At 43.1% G+C, this 18,679-nt stretch overlaps 1 protein-coding gene and 2 non-coding genes across 5 annotated transcripts in view; all 3 read right to left on the bottom strand.

Moving 5' to 3' along the window:
* Positions 1 to 471: 471 nt before the first annotated feature.
* The window catches only part of KANSL2 (KAT8 regulatory NSL complex subunit 2), a 28,512-nt gene continuing 10,304 nt past the window's right edge, over positions 472 to 18,679 (bottom strand). For 2 of the 3 annotated variants that reach the window (XM_054977451.1, XM_054977452.1), the window contains exons 4-10: positions 15,916 to 16,030; positions 12,985 to 13,148; positions 12,605 to 12,771; positions 12,031 to 12,127; positions 5,312 to 5,565; positions 2,120 to 2,356; positions 472 to 1,211 (exon numbers count right to left, since the gene is read on the bottom strand). In XM_054977451.1, the coding sequence (XP_054833426.1) occupies positions 1,122 to 1,211; positions 2,120 to 2,356; positions 5,312 to 5,565; positions 12,031 to 12,127; positions 12,605 to 12,771; positions 12,985 to 13,148; positions 15,916 to 16,030 (1,124 nt within the window). In that variant the 3' untranslated portion in view covers positions 472 to 1,121. The remainder of the gene's footprint in view (positions 1,212 to 2,119; positions 2,357 to 5,311; positions 5,566 to 12,030; positions 12,128 to 12,604; positions 12,772 to 12,984; positions 13,149 to 15,915; positions 16,031 to 18,679) is intronic. The other variant, XM_054977453.1, reaches the window with a different exon arrangement.
* LOC129329500 (small nucleolar RNA SNORA2/SNORA34 family) lies at positions 1,366 to 1,503 on the bottom strand. Its single transcript, XR_008596988.1, has one exon. It is a non-coding gene; the product is annotated as a small nucleolar RNA SNORA2/SNORA34 family (small nucleolar RNA).
* On the bottom strand, positions 11,810 to 11,945 carry LOC129329499 (small nucleolar RNA SNORA2/SNORA34 family). Its single transcript, XR_008596987.1, has one exon. It is a non-coding gene; the product is annotated as a small nucleolar RNA SNORA2/SNORA34 family (small nucleolar RNA).

Here is an 18,679-nt window from a genome sequence, read left to right as displayed (position 1 = left end):
AGCCCCAACTCTGTCTGAAGGCAGAACATCTCAGCAAGTATTTTAAGCAGAAGATTATTACACATCAGAAAACTAAACTATTCCCTTCTCCTAAGTAGAGGCTTTGTTGAACTTTCATCCTTATTCCCTGCTTTTTATGTTTCAAAAAAGCAAAATGTGGATTTGCATGTTCCCACTGAATACTGCAGGGTTTACACACATCAAGAGCACATAACCCACACAATGTATTATTGACCGTAATGGTTAAACGTGCCTCCCGCTATGAATGCTCCAAGCAGTCACCTTTCATGTCATGTAGGGAAACATGTTAGCATCTGCTGAAATCTTTTAATAGTTGCACCACTGCACAGCTCTCTCTCTCTCTCTCTTGTGCAGTGTATGTAAACAGAGATAGTTCCAAGAACAGAAATTGCTCTTCATCTGCAGGAAAACGCTTCGCTGGATGTACAAAGGCACCAGGGAAACGGAGTCTCAGCTTTCAGTTATCTTTAAGAAAGAGCATTGACACTGCCACAAGTACAAAGAAAAGCAAACTATAAATGTTATCCAGTGTATTTTTATACTAGATGCAATCTGTACACAAGCTGAAGCTACAGGTGGGAGTCGGTTTACAGACTTCAGTGCCAAAAGAAAGAAAAAGAACGAACAGCCATGCAGCTGTAGCGTGATGAGACGTGAATGGGCTAATACACAATCTAGCGAATAACAGGCCCTTTCTTTTAGCAGGGAAAAGCCCATGACTTCAACATGTACTCCTAATAATTTAGGAACTTAAAAAAAAAATTCAAAGGTTATCACTTTGACCAAAAGTTTTTAAAAAACACAGGTTCCTCCCCCAGTGTTTGCATTCATTAAATTAAAAAAAAATTACCACTCTGATTTTGTATAGAGAATTCAACTTAAAAAAAAAAACCACGAACATAAAAGGGAAACCCAACTGAACAGGACCTGAAGGAGGACAACGTAAAAGCAACCAATTTGCCTTCCAAGACTCATTTCAGTAACCTGGAAGGGATTGAATAGAGTGACTGAAGAACATGCACAGCCAGGAATAGTCCAAAAACAGCAGATGCTTCATCATCCTGGTGGGTCTCCATCTCTCCATTTGTCTGACAGTTCTATCAGCTGATGGAGGCGGGTTCTGAATTCCCATTGGTTGCAGGTTCTTCCTTTTTACCTTCCACCTGTCCAGACCCGCTCGTCACAAGATGCTAGTTTGATAAAAGCAAAGAAAGTAAGGTTACAACTGTACGGTTTTCTTCGTAAGAAACAAGGACAATGTGCGATCACAAGCAAGGGGCAGGACATTTGCTTTGTCTTATGTTTTTGCTGCAGACAAGGAAACCTTTTCCCTCTCCCTTTGTTGCTTGTTTCTCCTCAGTGAAGTGGCTGTTTCATTCTGAAATTCAAAACAGCCAACAGATCACAGAAAAGATGCTATTCTCGGGTGCTGCTTGAAGCCAATGGCTATAAAGAACAGCATCAGCCTTCATTCAAGGCCTGCAAAATTGGTTGCATTTGGGCTGTTGGTTGCAAGAATGGAAAGAACTGGAAACAGCACAGGAGATTTTTCGCTGAATAGGCACAGAAGCAACATAAAGTTCTCTTTTTAAAAAAGGGTGGGGGTAGCAGGAGACGCAAGGAGCAAGAAAAGGTGTAAACTCTTATGTGAATATATGCCTGACCTGACTGAAATAAACCAATGAACGGAACAGTGACAAAGAGAGCGCTACACAAAGAAACAAAAAACAGAGAATGTTTCTTAACCCCAGCACTGGAGATTTAAACAGACCCAAGCCACCTGCCGACCACTAGCCCTCCTCCCACTTTCACACGAACGTGCCAGGCCAGCTGTGCAGGAGAGGGGGGGGGGAGATCCTTTTCCTAAACCCTCCCCCAACACACACAAGGAGCAGATGGCTAATCCCTTCAACAAATAAGCACTAGTAACCCCTTTTTCAGTGGCTTGCCTGCATACTTAAGGCTGCCTTGTCCAAAGACAATATAGAGCAGGCGAACTCATTGGGCTCCAGCAAACACAGATGTAAGCCATACATTCATTAGGAGGATTCCTCCCCCACCAGAATGCTAGATGAGTTCTCTAAGCCTAGATCAGTACCTGTGAGAGTGATTCTGGTGGAGACTCCAGGGCAGATGTGGCCTGCCTGGAAAATATCCCCCTGACTGGTTGTGCCACCTGGTTCAACAGCCCTTGCTGAACAGACTCTTCTCTTGGGTGCATGTGTTTGTGGGTCTCAGCAACATTTCTGTTCATCTGGTTCTCATTGGTAGCAGAAGGATCAGACAGCAGCGGGGAAGGGGGGCACTGCATGCCATCGCCAACAACATCCAAGTCCTATCAAAGACCAAACCAGAGAAACCTGATTGAGGACCAGGGAGGATGCTCAGCATTAAATAGCATTATTTTAGCATTAAATAGTTCTGGTTATTCAAAGGGAAAGAGGAAAGAACTGACGCAACATGCAGAAAAAAAATCAGATTAATGTTCTTTTCCATTAGGTTTCACATCATTGGAATGCTAAAACTGGCTTTCTTTGGGAATGGGGAGGAATAAACGTCATATGGATTCAGCTGGGTAGCAAAACCAGGGAATATCTGCAATACATGGCGAAAGGATTCTTCACGATTACGCTATCAAAGCTCTGCAAAACCTTCCGTAGGTATCCGGACACTTCCCTTTTCTTGAACAAACCCTGTATACTGTGATTTATTTATGTCATTTATATTCTGCCATTTTCACTGGGGCTCAAGGTAGATTACAGGAGAATCACAGTCAATACAAGCAACCATATAGGACATCCAATAAACAATGCAACAGAATGTGTACTGTAAAAATCTGGAACCAACTAGAAATCTGAAAACAGAACTGAAGCAAAGCACACGTATTAATATGGCATGTTAAACAATGAAAAAAATTACATAGTAGGATTCTACTGACAGCAACAGGCAGCACGAGCAGTACACAGTAGTACAGACTACAGTCCTCAAATATTTACTGAAGTAGCTTTCTAAATCATTCTGTACAGAACAACCATGTTACCTGTTGATGCTTTTGTTATTTTAGAAGGGAAGGTACCAATGTTATTTTATGGGTAAGTGGCCTACTACAATATATCTTATGGGAGGAAACAAGTTTTGGAACAGGGGAAGTAAGAAGAGGAAGATACCTGCAATTCCAGTACAGCTGGGTTTGGAAACATGAGATCCTGGAAACTAACCAGCTGCATCTCTGGCTTGATTCTGCTTCACCAACAGAAGACCCGGGGCAGCAAAAATATGAATTCCAAAGAAAGATCCCTGTGTTAAGAGTGTGCACACTCCTTTATACTGGAAGTTCTCTGATAGAAACAGCCAGCTAATAGCACACACACTGTCCAGGTTGCTGAACCTTTGTAACTGAAATCCTGCAAACCCCAGAAAGCAACAGGGATTGTGTCCAGATTTCTCTCTGGAAATATTACAGACTCTCACAGAAGTTCTTCTGCCATCCAGAGAGCATATCCCTATCTGCAGCCACCTGCTGAGCCCACCACCCCAGAACAAATTATGCTTGAGAAACTAATCTGTTCCGTGCTCATGACACCCACCAAGCCAAGCTGAACAATGCCAGACTTTTAACTCCATCTCTGTACATAGGATTTATGCTACAAGATCTGGGGGGTGGAGGGTGGGGGAGAGGTATAGACTGGAAATATTCAATTTCACCTCTAATACATTCCCCTGGGATGTCTGTATAATTCAGCAAAGGCATGATTTTCAGAATTGCTATCAGATCTGACCTTGGAATGAAACTGCTGGGTCTACGTCATTTAATTCTCTTTGGGAGTCAGATCTCTCAATCAAAGTCAGACTGCTGGACTTGCAGTGATTTTTAACAAAGGATTTGAAAGGATTTGAAAGTACACAAATTTAGCATACATGCAGGCTATTCTAGTAATCTAGGGATTATATCCTCTACACATCCTTTAAGGGCTAGAAAGAAAAAGCTGTTTTTAAAATGAACTCCTGAATGCAAATTAGAATGGTCTGATCTTTCCACAAGACATGGTTACAAAAGATCCAAACTAATCTCTTTGAGTTCTCGCTGTCCCAACAAGATGCCTCTATGTTATGGCCTAAATGACTTAATCACAGCAGACAGAACAAGATCATGGGTCAACCATTTAGTCTAAAAGCAAAATTCTTTTCTGATGCACTAAGCATCACTTGTTCTAAATAGATATGGAAGATTCTAAAGTTCTGTTCCTAAGGGAAATTACTTACAGTTGAACTACCCCATTCAGACGAAGAAGGAAGTACCACTTCAAACACAGGTTCCCCTATCTGCATTCTGAACACTCCCTGAGTAAAAGCTTCATTGTATGCAGAAAGCCAGCGTGTCATGAAGAAGGCTAGGTTAGAACTTGTTTCTGATATGCTATCTGCAGACTGCAAGAGTTTTTTTTAACAGGCAGAAGCATTCAATCACATTTCTCTTCTGTTCTTGACATCTCCTCCCTACTAATTCTTTATTTAAAGAATGTCTTATCAACTCTGCTCCCATTTATCTACTTATCCCCACATCAACACCTGTTTGCTCTTTGTTTTCTCTGGTATACTTCTTCCATAAGCCCATCCTTCATTCCTTGACTGCACCTTTTCTCCCTTGCTGCTTCCAGTTGAACAATGCCAGACTTTTAACTACATCACGGTAGGATTTATATGCTACAGGATTGGAGGTGAGTATAGACTGGAAATAATTTCATCTACGTTCCCCTGGGATGTCCTTATAATTCAACTAAAGTCTATTATTTTCAATGACTTTCAGATCTGCAACTCCTTGCCTTCAAGCAACTGCCAGACTAGCTCATCCCAAATACCTAACAAGAATTCACCTCTTTGTTCTGTTGTTCTCTGACTGATCTCACACTCTACCTCACTTGCGTGTCTAGTCTATTATTTAAATTGCAAGCCTGAGGGTTGTGACTGTCTTTTGTCTTATGTAGCTAGTTTTTGTAGGTGCTGTATATATCCTCCTTCAATCATGGTATCAGTTACCTCCATTTTCAAGCGGGGCTGTCCAAGGAGAGCCATTCTACATATTTAATGAGCATTTAGTTCCTTGACAATGTTAGCCGATGGGCTTCTCAACCATTCCTGTCTCTTTCATGCTGTTCTTTCAACGTTCTCCCCCCCCTTGCTTTTACATGAATCTTCAAACCATGTCACTACTGAAGCAGTCTTACCCAGTTTATATGGAACTGTGTCTTCCGAACTGCAGTAGGCAGATGCTGCATTACAATACACTTACATCACTGAACTCCAGTGGCAAGCTCTCTGTGGGCCTGAGTTCAGCTGCGCTCAAGTACAGATCTGTGGAAGCCGCTTCCAACTCCTCGGGAACAGACAGTACCTGCTCAGGGACATACATCTGAGGTGGCAGCTGGAGATGGAGAGGGCAGCAGGGATCTTCCGATAAGCTTACAGGCACTGGCTTGCTGCAGGGTGCTTCTTCTGACCCTTGACACAGCTTAAAGAGAAGCTGATTGGTGTCCTGGCAAATATCTGAAGATGCAGTCAAAGGAAGTGGCTAAGATTTATAAAAAGACAAGGCCAGCCCTTGCCAGTCGTACCAAGGAGTAAGCAGAACTGTTCAGCACAGATTTAGCAAACCTGACGAAATGGGGTTTTGCAACTTCAAATAATGAACGTTCTGCAAGGGAAAACCCAATATATGTGAAGCAGCAGAAAAACTGTTTATTCTTATTACTGCTTGGAAATACTTGTATACTGAAGGACAGAACAGCAGGGCAATTAAGGCACTAATATGAAGTCCATGGGTAGCAGTTAAGTCTGTACAAAGATGCAGAACAATTTAGATTTAATTTAGGAATACAGAATGATGATTTATGACTTTTTTCTGATCAGCAAAGTGTCAACGCCCTCTGCAGAAGTGGAAGTAAAGACCAAGAACCAGAAATCCCTTTGGGAGGGTAAGGCCTTCAGGTTCAGAAAATTTCAACAAAGATAACTGAACACTAGCATCGAAACGTGTCCTTGACTGAACCTAATATAAGGAACTGCACAAATATATAAAAGAGCACAATATGTGAACAAAAAAAACAGACAGGGCCAGCTCTTACAATTGCTGGCTGGAAAGGGACAGCAGGTCAAGTTCAACTTAAATGTTCTCAAATAGCATACAGCAATGCATACAGAGTGCCTGATGCAGGACCCACCTGCCAAAACAGGCTACTGTAGTGGCAAGCTTATCTTACAATGCCAAAAGAATCCTGAAGGTGTGGCCCAAGTGGCCGCCCTACAAACAACCTCTAGTGAGCATTGTTATTAAGTGCAGCTGAGGTGGCCTCCGGGCAGAAATGAGCCATGATCTCTAGGATAGACTTCTATAGATGAAGGTAATATTCTGCATTAGCCATCCGTCAATTTTAGACACGACTTGGGCCCTGGGCTGTAGGAGATAAAATGTCTATTCAAATGTGTGCATTCCTTTGACCTTCATGTTATTTTTTAGCACTGAACACAAGTCTAGCTTGTGCCACTCCTTTTTTGGGGGGGCGGAGGAAGGAGTTAAAGGACTCCCTTGATTTATGGGGATGACGGAATTCACCTTTATTTATTTATTTATTTATTTATTTATTCAATTTATATACCGCCCATCCCAGGGGCTCTGGGCGGTGAACAGTTAAAATTGATAAAAACAAAACTAAAATCAATATACAAATAATAAAACAAATTAACAAGGTGCAGTGGTGGGGAGAACCTTCCCCACCCCAAAGGTGGGAGGCCGACATGGCACCGCCCCCTTCAATCACCAAACGCCTGGCGGAACAGCTCTGTCTTACAGGCCCGGCGGAACGATAATATGTCTCGCTGGGCCCGGGTTTCCATTGACAGAGCGTTCCACCAGGCTGGGGCCAGGACTGAAAAAGCCCTGGCCCTGGTTGAAGCGAGGCGGGCTTCCTTAGGGCCGGGGACCACAAGTAAATATTTATTCGCTGATCGGAGCGATCTCCGGGGAACGTACAGGGAGAGGCGGTCCCGAAGATATGCCGGTCCCAACCCACTCAGGGCTTTAAAGGTAAGAACCAACACTTTGAACCTGATTCGGAATTCAACTGGAAGCCAGTGCAGCTGGCGCAGGACAGGTGTGATGTGTGACTGGTAAGGTATACCAGTCAGGACCCGTGCCGCCGCATTCTGGACCAGTTGTAGTTTCCGGATCAGGCCCAGGGGTAGCCCAGCGTAGAGTGAGTTACAGTAATCTAGCCTGGAGGTGACCGTTGCATGGATCACTGTAGCCAGGTCCTGGGGCGTCAGGTAGGGGGCAAGTTGCCTGATCTGACGAAGATGGAAAAATGCAGACTTTAGGACAAAAGATGAAATCATATAGAGCATTACCTTTGCAAAACATGCAGAGCCCTTCTTGCACTAACACAGCCCCTCTCTTCACTGCAACAGGACTACTAGAAAACCACCTGGCTGAACGCCCATTAAGCTGCCTTGTAATGAATAAGACCACTGGACCATCAAGATCAGTATTACTCACTCAGACTGGTAGTGGTTCTCCAGAATCTCAGGCTGTTTTTCACATCACCGACCACCTGATCTTTTTAACGGAAGGTGCTATGGACTGAACTTGGGACTTCCTACATGCCAAACAGATGCTCTATCTCTGAGTCACGGCACCTCCCCACAAAGACGGATCACAGTGGTTTGAAAGTGTCTGCACCAAAATCTAAGGTTATAGTTCCGGTGGAAAACTTGTGAATTATAGAACAAGGAAGGTCCTACATAAGAGGAAAAGTCTTCTGAAGGGAGACAGTCTGTATTTTCACTCTGAAGACTTTAGCACCAGTTTGAATGAGATCAACTGGATGTGTGTGTGGTAAAAATGAGTGCTATGAGAAACTACTGGGGGTACTGTTACTTCCTGAGGGTATTATGAGCTTGTCTCCTTGATGCATTGCTACGTATGAATTGTGGGAAACCTCCACTTGCTGAGGCAAGCTCTAGTCACGTGGTGCTATAATCATTCAACTTTTTAAAAAACCTGCATCATCTCCTCCCTCCCCTTTTAGTATATAAATGAGGTCGGAATAGTGAGTGCCTTTAAACACTTTGTTGTTGCTGAACACACTATTTGGATAGGATTTTCCCTAACCCAGCCTAGAGAGGTAAATATTTCAGATTTCCTTAAATTTGGATGCTTATTGAATCTGGTTTAATTGGAGATTATGCTTTATGCATGTTTTAGGTGCACAGGTCATTGCAAGTACCACCATGCCTACCACTGTGCCTGAGGCATGCATATTCGTTTTCAATGGAAAGTTGGGAATCACATCTATCCCTTCCATGAACATTGATAGAATATGTCTGTAAAATAACTTCTGAACTTCCTTTCATTTTCAATTACATACAAACATTTCCTTTCAGGTTTTGTGCTCTGCCTGGTTAGGCCTATTGTACGTTATGGTGTTGTAGCAAATCATTTAGGATTACTGCGGAATGCCTCTTGGCTGAAATGTGTTTGGTCTGGTGATATTTATATCATTGTACCGGATTACTTGAAAACTATCTGTATCCCTATGTGTATTGGTATATTTTGTGCTGTATTACACAAGGGGAAAGAGCCCCGCGGCGCAGAGTGGTAAGCGGCAGTACTGCAGCCCAAGCTCTGCTCACGACTTGAGTTCAATCCTGGCAGAAGCCGGGTTCAAGTAGCCGGCTTGAGGCTGACTCAGTCTTCCATTTTTCTGAGGTCGGTGAAATGAGCACCCAGTTTCCTGGAGGCAAAGTGTAGATGACTGGGGAAGGCAATGGCAAACCACCCCATAAAAAGTCTGCCAAAAAACCGTCGTGATGCGACGTCCCCCCATGGGTCAGTAATGACTCGGTGCTTTACCTTACCTTACAAAAGGGGAAGGTGCTAAACTGTGGAACCGTACAGATATTGTTTTAAAAGATGCTTTTATTGTTCTACATTTTATTATATATTTTAATATTAGTTTTTCATTTTTTGTTTCTCAGCCTTTTTGGTTACCTGACTCAATTTGCTTTGGGTCTTTTTTCTTGTCATTTCCCCCCCTCACACAGTGGCCAACCAGCTGCCCTGGAGGGCCAAGAAAGAAAGCACAGAGGCCAAGGTTGACACTGCCTCCTAACACTGGTATTCAGAGGCTTTTGCCATCTCTGTATATGCAGGTTCCCTTTATTCACCATGGCTACTAGTTCCACCAAGGAATCTTTTGAAATGGGCTTGAAGAATCACAGGACTCTCTTACCCCCACTTTCCCAAAGCTGGTAATTCTTTTCAGTTTGGCCCTCAATACAGGCCTGACTGTAAGAAACGTAGGAGTTTAGGAGTGCCAGCCAAAGCACAGTGAACAGACTTGCATTTGCACCATCATAAAAACACCCTCCAGGTAAATTTTATTGCTGGATGGTTTGTATTTATTTCAAAACATTTTAAAAACATTTATATTCCACTTTCCTGTTGTACTTTCAAAGTGATTTCCAAATATAAAGATAATGGCCCGTATCTTATCAGTCAGCTCAGCACAGTCCGAAGCCTTCCTCAAACCTAAGCAGCCTCCCCTCCGACTTTAGTGGCTATCCTGCTTCGGCTTTACATTTTTTCCCCAAGAGATTGCTAGAGATTACGCTTCCTACATCCTGATTTCTAGGCCATTTATTCTAAAGGAATAGGGCAGCCACGGAGAAAGCCCAAGCACGAGCTAAAACTGCCCTAACCGCTTCTGGCATTGGACCCGTGAGCAGCACCTGTTGTGACGAGCACTGCACTTCGAGTGTTCGTACTAGATGAGGTCTCCAGCGTGCAGGCAGAGCACAGATCGTTAAAAGCTTTAAAAGTTACAACTAGCACACTGAATTGAACTCAGAAACATACCAGCAGCCACTGCAGATTCCAAAACCACAGTAAGATGGCCAAATTTACTATCTCCCATCAGCAACAGAGTAGCTGCATTCTGCACTAACTGAAGTTTCTGGATTGTCTTCAAAGGCAGTCCCCATGTAGCCTGCATCACAATAACCTAATCTCAAGATTATAGCACCATGGATCAGTGTAGTTAGACTGGCCATATCTAGGAGGGGAGACGCTATTTGAGGCAAATATACCTGAAGGAAACCATTCCTAGCATCTCCACTTACCACCTTCTCCATCCACAAGGTTTGGTCCACATATTCTTAACTGAATCCACCAAAGCCACAACTACAATATACAATGGTGATGGCATGTATCCAGGGCTTTTTTTCTGGGGAGAGAGGTGGCGGAACTCAGTGGGTTGCCCTCAGAGAAAATGGTCACATGGCCGGTGGCCCCGCCCCCTGATCTCCAGACAGAGGGGAGTTGAGATTGGCCTCCGCGCCATTCGTCTAAACCCCCCTCTGTCTGGAGATCAGGGGGCGGGGCCACCAGCCATGTGACCATTTTCAAGAGGAGCCGGAACTCCGTTCCCCCGCTTTCCCCCTGAAAAAAAGCCCTGCATGTATCCCCCCTCTCAGAACTTCAGCCTTTCTAACCAGCATCACCACCACCGTGCACAGATCCAGCTTTAGCTTTTGACCACAGCCACCAGACAACAGTCCAGAACTAAGATGGCTCTGGTTTGTGAGAGGCTAAGATAGTTTGGGAAACCCATTCTCATAGGCTAGTATGTAGAAGATGCTGCCACTCAAATCAAGACACATTGTATGAGCCACTCTGGATCCGGAGGAACTATTAGATCTGCAAAGGGGATCCTACCAGCTTGGGAGCTGCCTTTTTATAGTCACTGAGCATTCTGGATACAGCAAGATCCATTCTTTTTAGAATGTTACTTAAGAAATCCGTAGGAGACAGGAAAGGATCGGACTTGTTTGGAGAAGAAAGACTGATCCAGAGCCTCGGAGCTTTGTTTTGAGGTAGCATTCTGAGTATAAAAGAGGAGAGGAACTACTCTGACCACCCTTACAGTTTTTGCCCCTAGAATGGAAAGTGGACAACTTGAATCCCTCTTTTCCAGAATAGGGACATGACTCCTTGCACAGGAGAGACCGACTTGCAGATTTTTATTCTTCCTCTTCTTTCTCCTCCTTCCTCGTTTCCGTCTCCCGGTCCCAAACAATTCTCCCCTTCACATACACACTATTAACGAAAGTATCGTGGCAAAAACAAAAAAGGGAGGGTTGGAACGTGCCTTCGCAACGCACTAGGCTGGTCCAGTTGGTTCTTAACCAAACGCCCTATCTGAATTTGTTTTCTAGGAGTCTCCTGCTCCCTTCGAAAACGGGCTGCCATGGAGTCCCCAAGGGACGTGGGTCTTGCGGCAGTCGGATCCCCAGACCACTGGCAGGCTATAGCATGTCACTTCCCCCTTTCAGAGGAGCTCCACACCGGTTGCTTTGGCAAGGGAGAGGGTAATGGGTATGGATTTAGGGTCCTACCGGGAGAAGCACGAGACACCCCTTTTGGGTTGGGGGCAATTATGTTTCCTCCTTCCCAAAGGATACACCCAGCTTTGGTCTCCCCTTTATAAATCTAAGACACTGGAATACCACAGGAGTCAAAGCTTTGACTGCCACTCTTGGATTGCCCGCTATGCAAGTTAAGTTCTGATCGTCTAAATACACAGAACAGTATAAATTGCAGTAAACTCTGTATTGGTTTCCTTAGGAACTCTAGAAGAATTCTCTACTTGTAAGCTTTCATAAATAGGAGCCTGACACAACTAAAGAACGTGCCCTTATTTCAGCACGAGGCTATAATTTAAACTTTTTGAGGTTTGGTTGTTTCTTCCAACTGAATTGACTGTTCCATCCTGAAACTACGGAACAGCCAACAGACCACAGGAAGGCATTTCTTTGGGCTCCTGTTTGAAACCAGTGGCTACAACAAACCGCCAGCCTTGATTCAGGGCCAAGAAAATAGGAATTCTTGACTACAGCTCTAAAATGGTCAGATAACTGGAAGTACTGAACCAGGCAAATGAGAAGCTAAAAGGATACGAGTAAGGCAGTGTCTTGTCATTGGTAGGGACTGGTTGGAGCACCGAACATCATCTACAAAGGCCAAACATCTCTGGCTGGAACGGGTGGTGTGTGCCTGAAACAAAGACCAGAGCACAAGACAATGTCCCAAGTCTGTTGGGAGAAAAAACTACCACTTTATACAGGAATGGATTCTTACATTCAATGATGAAACATGGAACTATGGGGCAATGCAACATCCTTCCCCATGTATATACACAACTAAGAGATGGAATTGATAAAACAGTTGAAAGTGGCAGGGTGAAATCATGCTGTCTTGCTGAGAACGAAAAAATAGAGCTTAGCCATAAGAACATTTACTGGTTCAGTAATGTCAAGAGTTAGATTTGCCCTCATTCTTAAATCACTGAATTTTGAATTATGAATAGGGAACTATACACTTCCTAGCGGATAATCTTTACACAAGCAGTTATTATTAGCTTCAGGGCCAGTTTTTGTGCTCCCACATTGTCTTCACTAGGCTGGGAAAATACCTAAAGCTTACCATTTCTACCCCTCCCACACACACACAAGTGTGGTCTGACTCAAGTACCTGCTGAGCAGCACCCTCCGTGGCCAGCATTCTACGCTCCTTCAGCTGTCGGTGCAGAAGAGCCTCCACACCATACCGCTGCCGATATCGTCTCAAGTATTTCAGACGTTTTAGGTTCTCACGTTCCTTAGCTAGAAGTCCCTCTGGGCCTGTGAGAAGACTGCTACCTGGAAGACACCAAGGAAGCATCCTCAAGACAGACACAGGATACTACCCCAGCCGGCTACAAATCCCAGCAAAGTACCTTTGATATTTTATTAAAGGTCATAAAAATCACATTTTGACCCTACCATCACGGCCCTGAATTTCAGGTCAGCATTAGCAAGGCCTCTGTAACCTGCCTCTCCACTACCAAGTGGAAAATAGTGGGGAACACTGACCTATGTCTTCATGTTCTGCCTTACGGCTGTGCAAGTACCGGCGCTTCTTCTCTTTCAGGAGGTGTTGGAGCCGTTTGAACTGGTCGATATATAGAGACTGCAGCCGGATCAGCTTCTCTCTCATGATTAGCGCCACTTCCTCAGCAGTGTACACCCCAGCATGTCTGCAAGGGAATCCAATTTAGTAAGTAAGCAAACTGACTCACAACTTATACCTCCTAGTCATCAACACGGAAGAGGCAGCTAACAAAGGGAAGCTATTTAACAGCAAAGCAATCGATCAGCTAGACCCCAGTGGCCTTCAACCGGAACCCTGTTAAAAGCCATGACACCACCAATTGATACCGTTCAGCATTTTCCTCAAAGGTTTAAAGGAAAGACCGCTGACTTGACAAAGCATCAGCACAGAGGAAGATAGCAAATGCCTTCCACAGCTACCCTGTGAGAACCCAAAAAGCCTAGGAGGCCAGAACTATAACTCAATCTTAGTATGGGTGGGGTTGCAATAGCAGCCAGAAGCACTCTCCACATATTACCAAGGGCTTGACAATATGCAAGATGGTCATTAATGCTCGCTCTATGGGTTTGCCTTTAGTAACTATTAACCATCACCAGCAAGTTCAGAATGTAACTGTCAGCCTCCTGGCAGGGACTGAACACACATTCTCCTTGCTAATCCAGTAACTGCATTAACAGCAACAGTCCCTTAAGCATAACAAACAACAGTGCATCTTCAACGTTCCACGTGTGTGTCAGGTTAAGGCAACAACAGTGTGCAGTTGGTTGCTGTAGAAGTGGAGCTTCTACCTTTATAGACATTTAAAATCCAGAGATTCTTTTGGAAGCACCAATGGATTTATTTAGGCTCCTGTTTACTGGCCACGATTAGCCAAATTTAGTAGCTGTGGATTTTAGCATATCATTTTCGAATGTTTGTTTTAAACACTTGCTACATTGCTAACACCTTTGAAATAGAATTAAACTATACATTTAATTTTATATCTTTCATAACCGGGGGGGGGGGGGGGGGAGAAGGTCAGCACATGAGGAAAAATAGATGATTTAGTATACAGAGATGACAGCACGTGCTGTGTTGTTCAGTGAACAGAACTCCCACGACCTATACTGAGATCTCTCTCTCTTTTTTTTTTGAAGAGTTTTTTATTGGATGGGTTCACATACATTCCAAAAAACATTTAAGAACAAGTATCCCCCCTTTCTTGACATATGCTATCCCACCCCCCCTTCCCCTTTTCTGAGTTGACTCCCAACAGCACTCTGATCCTTTTTCTTCTTATCCCTATATCTAAGTTATATTTGTCCCTACTATTCAAAGCAAAGTAATAGCTTCTATATCAAATCTACCTCTTAATAACTATCGAGAGACCACAATTGACCTTTCACATCCCATTTCTTCTCTAGGTAATTTTTAAACTTCTCCCAATCCGCCACAAATTCCCCTGGATTCTGTTCTCTTAGCTTTCTTGTTAATTTGTCCACTTCCGCCATGTGCAACAATTTTTGGATCCAATCTTGAGTTTCCAGTAGCTCTTCTTGCTTCCAATACTGTGCATACAATAATATTGCAGCTACTGTCATATAATAAACGAATACCCTCTCTCTAACATCAACATTTTCCATATTTAATCCCAACAACAACAACAACTCTGGACTCTTTGCTACATTGCTTTTCAAAATTGATGACATTTCAGCAAAAATCTTAGACCAAAACATCTTAGCTTTTTCACAAGTCCACCACATGCGATACATCGAACCTTCATGTTTTTTACATTTCCAGCATTTATTTGACATTTGACTGTTGGGATTTGCTAACTTTTTTGGTGTTAAATACCATCTGTACATCATCTTGTATCCATTTTCTTTTAAGCTGGTAGATGCTGATATTTTCAGTGTTTCTCCAAAAATATTCCCAAGTGTCCATTGTAATTTCTTTATTAAAGTTCACTGCCCATTTTACCATTTGGACTTTGACTGTTTCATCTTCTGTATGCCATTTCAATAAAAGTTTATATATCTTAGAAATAATTTTTAGTCCATCTCCCAACAAAAGTTCCTCTAATTCTCCGTTTTTCTGTCTAAAACCTCTTTTCCTTTTGTCAGATTCAAATAAATCTTTAATTTGTCTAAATTGGAACCATCCATATTGAAATGGCAACTCTGTATTGTCTTTCATCCTGAACTCGTTTCTTCCCCACTTCAACAGTTCCTTATAGGTTATCCATTCTTTTCCTTTATATTCCAAACTTGGATTCACAACTTCAGCTGGTACTATCCACAAGGGTCTTCCATAATCCATAAATATCTTACATTTTTGCCAAACCATAAAGAGATTCTTTCTGACATAATGATGCTGGAACACAGAGTCCATTTTTTGTTTATCATACCATAAATATGCATGCCATCCAAACAGCTCTATACTGAGATCTCGAAATACAAAACCAACTCAAATTGTGATTTCAGAGAATGCCTAAATCTGCTTCAAAAAAACCCCAAAACCCTCCACCCATTTATTCATAACCACAACCTGGTATGCTGTACCACTAGGGATGCCAATTATGGCATGGGAAGTTCCTAGAGATTGGGGGGGGGGGTCCCTGGGGAAGGCAGGATTTGAGGAGGGGAAGGATCTCACTAAAGGGATAATGCTATAGAGCCCACTTTCCAAAGCAGTTGTTTCCTCCAGGGAAACTGATCTCTTGGTCTGCAGATCAGCTGTAAATCTGGATCTCTAGGAGTCACTTGGAGGTCGGCAACCCTATGTACCACACACTACTATTTCCTGAAAAAATAAAGTAGTGCTAAATTGTAGGCTTCAAGAGGAGCAGTTTTTCCTGCAAAAATTCTACTAACAGGAGCAAGCTTCTCATGCCACATCACTCCAGACAGGCATCACTCTATGAAACTACTCACTTCAGTGGATCCTCCTGGTCACTGTCAATACTGTCTGCTTCACTGTCAGGGTCACCTCTCCATGTCTGATCCACAGTAAGAGGTTCCTGCTCTCCGTCACTCCAGCTGTCCTCATCTGAAGGAGAGAATCCCATGATATTTGTCATTACAGAAATGTTGGCTGGCAACTTAAACCCTGAACCAGAAAAAATGAGCATGGCCTCAGGAACGCAAACAGAGCAGAGCGCAGTCTTCTAATTCAGCCAGGAAGGGGGGGGGGGGGGGAGCGAAGCTCTATACCACACAGCAGAAATTCATCAGTTCGAAGCTGTTGAAACACCCCACCTCACAAGATGCCCTGCCTTAAAGCCCAAATAATACTGGCTTCATAAGCTGGCCTGAGCCTGCCCAACTAACACAGCAATCGTAAGCAGAGTTACTCCAGTTGCATCCTAAAGTAAGGAACAGCTATTTGTTGAGCGCCTCTTCGATTAGGCAACAATTATAGGAATAGTTGTCTCCTATAATATCAGCAATAAAAAGCTTCACTCAAAACCCCCCAAAGTGAGCAAAACATCTTTAGTCTTCCTCAGACGCTTTATGAATAGGAAATGAATTAAACACCATAGCAGAGTTGAGTGGCCTATAAGCAACACGCGTCCCCTTCCCTTCTCCCAGAACATCTATTTGGTCCTCATATTCAGCAGAAAAACCAAAGCTCAAGTTTTTCCTTAATGAAAAAGCACAGACATAAGTCAGAACACGACAACCTTACAGATAGATGAAGAAATTTTATTTTTTTAAAAATCATGGTTTTCCAACCACATGATTTCTAAGTTTCCAGGAATAACCCTAGTTATCTAAAATTCTGAAAGCGTAAAAAAAACTCCAAATGACAAACCTGGATAAAAATCCTGTTAGATTCATCAGGTACAGGATAGTTAATGAAATAGTGGCTTGAGTATATATGGAATCCATTGTAAGCCTGGTCCTTTCTATCCTCAACTACCTCAACTACCCTTTGCTTCTTTGTCCTTTTCCACAGATCCAAACAAGCACTAACCAAGCTACAAGTGGGAAATTCAATTTCCCCCACCTTGTACTTCAGGCAGCTTCAGTAAACAAGGATTTGGGATGAATGGAAGATGCATCCGTTGATATACGATGCCGCCTGAAGTTAGCACACAGACATACTGAGAAGATATACAGCATGTCTCACAGTTATATTTTCAGGATTCTGTCAAATAAGATTTTTTTTAATAATAAAGCAACCTGCAAGTAACTCTTATACCCTAGGCAATGTAGCAATGGGACATCTGTAGACTTTTAACTTTTATCTAAGGAAGCACCTAAAGTTGTAGGAAGTATTTAGGAAGGACTTGAAATAAAAGTGAATAGAAGGTGGCCCGTCTGTCTCTCAACAAGGCTATAAATGTTGCCAAATTACAGCAACTTACTGAAGAGCAGCAAAGCCTGCTGAGGGGAAAATCAGCAAGGCTTCTGCAAAGAGAAGTCCAGCCTCACCAACTTTTTGGAGTTCTTTGAAAAAGTGAACATGTAGAAAATGGTGACCTGGTAGACATTATATACTTGGACTTTCAAAAGGCTTTTGACAAGATACCTCATCGAAAGCTTCTGAGTAAGCTTAGCCGTCATAGGATAAGAGGACAAGTCCTTTTATGGATTAAAAATTGGTTAAATGAAAGGAAGTAGATAATATAAATGGACAGTTCTCGCGACAGAGGGAAGAAAGCAGTGGGATCTCACAAAGATCAGTATTGGGGTCGATTCTATTTAATTTGCTCATAAATAATCTGGAACGGGGAGTGGGCAGTGCAGCGGCTAAGCTTGCAGATAACACAAAATGATTCAGGATAGTGAAAACCAAGGCTGGCTGTGAGGAGTTCCAAGGAAGATCCTCATAAATGTGTTAAGAAACTCACAGTCGAAACACACGAGATGAAATACCTAGATTCAACTCGTGTTCTCTTACCTAAAGGTTTGTCGGGAAGTGTAGGAGTCCTTGCAGCTTAAAGTTTAGCATTTACAGAGCAGCAGAGAGGGATGAGCGGGGGTCCTTGCAGCTTAAAGTCTCCCGGTGCAGCCAGGCGTCGCTCTGCAGGGCCAGGCCGGGTGAGGGGAAGAGAAAATGCTGTGATGCACCTTGAGAGTGGGAGGAAAGGCGCCTCACGCCTGCACTTCCCTCCTCACTGCTCTGTAAATGCTAAATTTTAAGCTGCAAGGACGCCTGCACTGTAAGTGCTCAACTTTAAGCTGCAAGGACGCCTGCACTGCAAATGCTAAACTTTAAGCTGCAAGGACGCCTGCACTGTAAATGCTAAACTTTAAGCTGCAAGGATGCCTACACTTCCCGGCAAACCTTTAGGTAAGAGAACACGAGTTGAATCTAGGTATTTTGTCTCGTGTGTTTTGAGTCTCAGTGTCGATAAGTCTAAGGTGATGCATACTAGAACAAAAACTCCCAGCTTCAAGTACCTGTTAATAGAGTTTGAACTTGCTGGGACTGAGGAAAGATCTTGGGGATGTAGCAGATAGCGCAATAAAATGTCAACCCAGTGTGCTGCAGCAGTGAAAAAGGCAAACTCTACACTGCGGATTATTAGGAAAGGGATTCAAAAGAAGACAGTTAATATTATGTCTCCGTACTGATCTATGATGCAGCCTCATTTAGAATACTATGTGCAGTTCTGTTTACCATACCTCAAAAAGGACATGACAGAGTCAGTAAAAGTACAGAAGAGGGGAACCAAGATGATTATTGGAT

Source organism: Eublepharis macularius, chromosome 4 (genome assembly GCF_028583425.1).
Source record: "Eublepharis macularius isolate TG4126 chromosome 4, MPM_Emac_v1.0, whole genome shotgun sequence".
Classification (NCBI taxonomy): domain Eukaryota; kingdom Metazoa; phylum Chordata; class Lepidosauria; order Squamata; family Eublepharidae; genus Eublepharis; species Eublepharis macularius.
Note: the sequence above shows the minus strand (reverse complement) of the source record. Positions and strands in the feature narration are given on the sequence as shown.